This window comes from Alosa alosa, chromosome 15 (genome assembly GCF_017589495.1).
Source record: "Alosa alosa isolate M-15738 ecotype Scorff River chromosome 15, AALO_Geno_1.1, whole genome shotgun sequence".
Classification (NCBI taxonomy): domain Eukaryota; kingdom Metazoa; phylum Chordata; class Actinopteri; order Clupeiformes; family Clupeidae; genus Alosa; species Alosa alosa.
This window is the reverse complement of record NC_063203.1, coordinates 6,088,644-6,094,643: the sequence shown is the minus strand read 5'-3', so window position 1 is coordinate 6,094,643 and position 6,000 is coordinate 6,088,644. Positions and strand designations below refer to the sequence as shown.

The 6,000-nt window shown below is 41.1% G+C and overlaps 1 protein-coding gene across 2 annotated transcripts in view; it reads left to right on the top strand.

Annotated features, from left to right (window-relative positions):
• The window catches only part of nf1a (neurofibromin 1a), a 90,562-nt gene that overhangs the window by 76,322 nt on the left and 8,240 nt on the right, over positions 1-6,000 (top strand). The window contains exons 55-57 of one of the 2 annotated variants that reach the window (XM_048263818.1): positions 719-765; positions 1,329-1,545; positions 3,866-3,919. In XM_048263818.1, coding sequence (XP_048119775.1) covers positions 719-765; positions 1,329-1,545; positions 3,866-3,919 — 318 coding nt within the window. The remainder of the gene's footprint in view (positions 1-718; positions 766-1,328; positions 1,546-3,865; positions 3,920-6,000) is intronic. The other variant, XM_048263819.1, reaches the window with a different exon arrangement.

The following is a 6,000-nucleotide window of genomic DNA, read 5'->3' as shown; positions in this document are numbered from 1 at the left end:
GCCCCATTGGTTTCCACCTTGACATTTATCACTCTTGTCAATAGAGCTGAACTGGCTGTGTTTAGTGAGCCCAGACTGCTGTGTTTAGCCCTTGAGTGCATTTTATACCACAGCTCACATTATTGTCCCTTCCTCCCTTGATCCGCCACCCCCCTCTCTCTCTTGCTGTTGTTCCTCTCTCCCTCTCTTTCTCTCTCTCTCTCCTCACTCCCCCTCCCTCTCCCTCTCTCTCACTATTACTCCTCTCTCTATCCCCCCTCTCGCTCTCTCTCTCATTCTCTCGCAAGCTCTCTCTTGCACTCTCTCTCCCCCTCCCTCCCTCTCCCTCTCTCACTATTGCGCCTCTCTCTACCCCCCCTCTTTCTCTCACTGTCACTCTTTTCAATTCAATTTCATTCAATTCAATTCAATGGAGCTTTATTGACATTACTCAGTGAAACAGTGTTGTCAAAACATACATATTTTAACAAAATAATACAAACAGATACAATATATTTGGGGAAAAAAGAGAGGAATAAAACATAATCAATTCAGTAGTATATAAAAAGAATAACTACATTTACAGTATATAAGTAATATTAGCTATAAAGCTATAATATTGTCTCTCTCTCAATGTGGCTCCTCTCCCCCTCTCTTTCTTTCTCTTCCTCTGTCACTGTCACTCCTCTCTCTCTCGCGCGCGCTCTGTCGCTCCTCTCTCCTCCCCTCTGGCTGGCAGGCTTCGGCTTCAACGGGCTCTGGAGGTTCGCTGGTCCCTTCTCAAAGGTAAGATTAATAGCTCCTCTTATTTGCTTTTCATTTTCCCTGCAGGAAGCACTGTAAAGGAAAAAAAGTGCCGGGTAAGCAGTCCCCCCCTCCTCCCCTGCCATTCCTCCCCTCCCTCTGTTCTCCAACCACATCTGCAGATTGGCTGGAAATGGATCAACTGACACCATCTTGTTGCCACCATACCCTCCCTGCTTCTCTTGCTCCCCCCTCCCCAAACATCAGCTCTCTCTGCAGCTGTGTGTGTGTGTGTGTGTGTGTGTGTGTGTGTGTGTGTGTGTGTGTGTGTGTGTGTGTATCAGAGACATCTCAGTCTTATTCCCGCTCATCTGCACTGAGGGCTCTTGTCTTAGTCCAATTCCTGATGCTCTGCACAGCACAAGGGCTAGCACATACTTGCCGGTCAGACTGATGTTTGTGATTTGGGAACTAAATGACTCCTGTTGTCTTTGATTCATTCGTTCTTTATTTTTCCTTTGATTTCTTTTTTCCTTATCTTCATCTCTCTCTTTGTCAATCACTCTGATCCCAAACGTTTGCTACTCGCCAACCTCTGCCCTCAGCAAACCCAGATCCCCGACTATGCCGAGCTGGTGGTGAAGTTCCTGGACGCTCTGATCGACACCTACCTGCCGGGAATCGAGGAGGAGGCCAGTGAAGAGTCTCTGCGCACGCCCACGTCTCCTTACCCACCACCCCAACAGAGTCAGCTCAGCATCACGGCCAACCTGAACCTCTCCAACTCCATGACCTCGCTGGCCACCTCACAGCACTCACCAGGTCAGCCAGGCGCTACATACATACATACATACATGGGTACATACGTCCATACATACGTACATTCATACGTTTTGCATGTACATACATACACACCAGACACACACACACAAACACAAACACACAAACAGTCACACATTATACATGCACACAGACAACCATACTTTTTTTTTCAGTTCACATGTACAGAATTCATGTATGCACGCATAATAAGCCAGCCAACATCAGGCCAAACTCTGGTGCATGTGGAGAAGGGTCATAAGCATAGTTACTATGCATACTTAGAACTAATCACACACAAACACACACAATCAAGATCACAGGTCAGAAATCACAGGTGCGTGGTCACCTAAACCTGTTGCATAGTGGCTACTGTTTCTTCTGTTCTTCTGCACTTGTAACCTGGTATGAAATGTTCCTGTGTCATCCATGTATCCCACTCTGCTCCACACCTGCATGGGGTTTGTCCTGCCTTTGTATCCCTTCTCCTGCTCTCCCAAACACACACACACACACAGCGTCAGGAAGTAATGGAACACATGTAACAGGATTACGTATTTAAAATACAAAATATGAGTAACTGTATTTAAATACAATTGCAAATTAAATGGGTGGTATTCAGAATACACTGATCAATTTAAGTTAAATCATTAATTTAAATCATTATAACATGTAGGCCAAGGCTTTTGAAACTCAAATTCAAATATTTTCTAATCACACTGTAGCCTATATATCTTTCGGATGGCTTCTTTCTCTTTCCCTCTCTGTTTATATCAATAGCCTAAATTAAAAACCTCTCAGGAAATGAAGAATGTAAAATGAGTTTGGTTGTATAGGCCAATATGGCCTATATCCAGCCAGCATGTTTTAAGCCAGTGATAGGTTCTCGTTTCTTGACAGTGTTCTGCAAAAAAGGCATATAACCCCTTGTGCTGTTAAAATTAATCCAAAACAAATCTATGTATACCTTGTTTGGGATTTGGTAGTCTTTTAGCCTATGTGCAGGCAGAACATCTCTGTGCTATGAAACAGTGTTTCATAGCTCATAGCCTGATATATCAATCCATCCTCACTGACTGTAAACCAGGTTGTGGATTTTTGACATTAGCTATGGGTCTTAAAACTTCAAATCACATAACTATTGCATCCACTGCTAATACAAATTAATGCAATGCTGATGTAATCCAAAGTATTCAGAATATGTTACAAAGTACATTTTAGGGCATGTATTCTGTAATCTGTAGTGGAATACATTTTAAATGTAACCTACCACACACACACACACACACACACACACACACACACACACACACACACAGCCCACACCTCCATGGCATCCTGGAGTGTAACATAGAGATGATGGAATCAATTTCCGGCACTATCATCACTTTTCGATAGTGAAGGTCACCTTTCCTTGTTCACCATCACCTTTGTAGTGCTAGTAGTATTAGTCTGTGGAACAGCTGGTCATAGCATGTTTCCCTGACCTTCTCCAACCAAGTGTCTGTTTGAACCCTTTCATATCCATGGCTGATGTCTATCTGGAATATTCTACCCGCTCCCTTCCTTCGTTGCTTTTTGCACTAGACTTTACAGGTGCTGGCCAAGTTTTCTATGTCATGTTGACTGAGGTGCAAAAATCTGTTGCCACAAATCAAAAACTAAAAGGATGGTAGTACCTAAATATAAATGTGTTTTTAGTTGCATTTTTGTTTTAACAATTTTTGTTTTCTCTATTTGTCCAAATATAGTAGTATTTATTTAAAATGCAATATTCTGAAAGCAGAAGAACTGTATATATTCATTATAGGCCTATGTTTCACTTCCATTGGGGCTGCTAATGTGTTATTAAATTGTTGTGTCCTTTTACTCAGAGCTGTAGACTGTATGGCTCTGCTTGAGCTTGTTCCGTACTGCCCTCTAGTGGATATGTTCAGGACAGCACTGTATAGCAGGACAGTGAGGACATGCTTTATTAAGTGTCATTAGTCTTCTTGTATGTCATATTTGAAACACATCTTAATACTATACTAAGTTTCTTTCTATAAACACCTCTTAGGTCATAAGCCACGGCACAGATACAATCATCCATCTTAAATTATCATATTTATCTTTTTGTTTTTGGTGTTGCATTAGTTTGCTTTCTAAGGTTAGTTTATTTTGCTTTGCTTTCTCTGGGAAAGTTTACTATGACTGTGGTATGTCTTTCATTTATTTTCTATCTGTTTTCTCTCTTTTTTTTCATTGCTGTAGTCATTCATTCTTGTTTTTTTCCTTTTTCCATTCTCTCTTCTCCCCTTTCTCTTTGTCTCTCTGGGCCAAGCTTCTCTGCCGAGCTCTAAGTCGGCAGTTTTCCCACAACACCTCGTCCTACCAGGTACTACTCTCACCTTCAGCCCGCTGTGACAGGTGTGAAGTAGGAGCCTTTACCCAAAAGCACACCGAACAGAAACCCTCTCTCTCTGTGATCCTATATACACATGCAACCATGTATGCATATATAGAGAGAAAGCAGAAATGAAATGTAATGCTGTAATGATGCAATACAGTTGAGAGTGGGTCCAAAACAGTTCCCCTGCTTTTTGGAGGCATAGGATGTTTGGATAATGGCTGTACAGCAGTCTTAAGATGGCAATCAAACATAGTTTTGTGTGGATAAGGACCAGGGTTGAATCTATGCAGTGTGCGAGAGAAAGTGTTAAATATATCTCTTATATCTCGCCTTATCTAGGAGTAGGTGACTTCATGTGCTTTTTGTTTCAGCAACCACTGTCAAAAAAAGCAGATGTAAACCCCAATATTGCTGTCTCTGTCAATTAAACCGCAGATCAAAGCAGAGCAATTGGCCAGTCATTTTAATACTGTATAAACACCCTAAAATCTCTAGCTTACATTAGGTGCCCCCTGGTGTTCAATACGCCACTTTCATTGAATGTTTTATTAAGCTGTGATTATCTGCATAACATCATTGTGGATGGGACACCTTGTATGTTGAGGGCATGGGTCTCCCCATGATCAATAATAGCACATAAAAAAACACTTTTGTCATCTTAATGGCATAATTGCAGTGTAACAATACATCATAAGCAATTTAATTTCAAGTCAAACTTAGCATAAGAACTTTATGCATATGTGTTACCATTAGGGCTGCAACAATGAAGTGATACTTCAATTAGTTGGCAACTATTACATTTATCGGTTAATCAATTTAGGTAATTTTTTTTAAGGAAAATGCCTCAAAATTAGCAGATTGCAGCTTCTTAAACTTTAATATTTTCTGCTTTACTCACTCCTCAGTAAGTAAACTAAATATGTTTGGTGTTTGGAAAAAACAAGGCATTTGAAGACAAAATCTTAGATTCAGGGGAACACTTATCAGCATTTTCTTCACCATTTTCACCATCATCTCATTGATTAAACAACTTAATTGATAAACTTAAACAACTTAATTGATAAAATAATCAACAGATTAATCGACTATGAAAATAATAAATATAGCTGCAAGCAGCAATGAGGGGGCCAAGGAGAGGGGCCGAAGTAACCATGGCAACGAAATGCTGTTAGCTCAATGCTGCAATCAGACGTATGGCCATAAGCTGTCAAAGCAAGTTTCACGTCTAGCACGTCAAAAGTTACTAAGCTAATTGCAGTGACCCTAGAGGTCAAAGGTCACAAAATGTCTTCGCCATTCACCTGATGGGGTCATGAGTCCATGTACCAAGTTTGGTTTTGATACATGCAATGATTGCTGAGATATGAACTCACTTCCTGTTTGGCGGCTTCGCCACAAATTTCGATTGGATGTGACGGGCGAAAGCTTCTATTAATTGTTACAGAAATAAATGAAGTGACAAGGCATGGTCTGAAGATGGTCTGTGCCAATTTTGGTGAAGATCAGATGAAATTTGTGACCTGTCTTGAAATTGTTGGTGTTTTTTGATCAAATCAAATATGGCGGCCGAATAAATTCTATTGATGTGACAAGTTGCCCTCAGTTGACCTAAGGACCTTTCACAGTATTACCAGACACCACTAGTACAATTTAATTCTAAGCACAGCAGCAGCTACAGGCCAAAAGGCATGTTTGTGAATTACAGCGCCCCCTAGAGGTCAAAGGTCACCAAATTTCTTGAGGGTCCTCCTGATGGGGTCATCAGTCAATGTACCAAGTTTGGTTTTGATACATGCAAGGGTTGCTGAGATATGAGCTCACTTCCTGTTTGGCGGCTTCGTCGCAAATTTTGATTGGCTTTTACGGGCGAACAGTAATACTTTCGAAGACAAAAAGTGATCACTTTTGTGAGGCTTGGTCTGAAGATGATCTGTGTCAAATTTGGTGGGAATCAGAGAAAGTATGTGACCCCTGATACATTTTAAGTGTTTTTGATGAAATCCAAAATGGCGGAAAATCCATCATGGCGGAAAATGATGTCATAGGGTGCGTTGAACTCGGCTTGG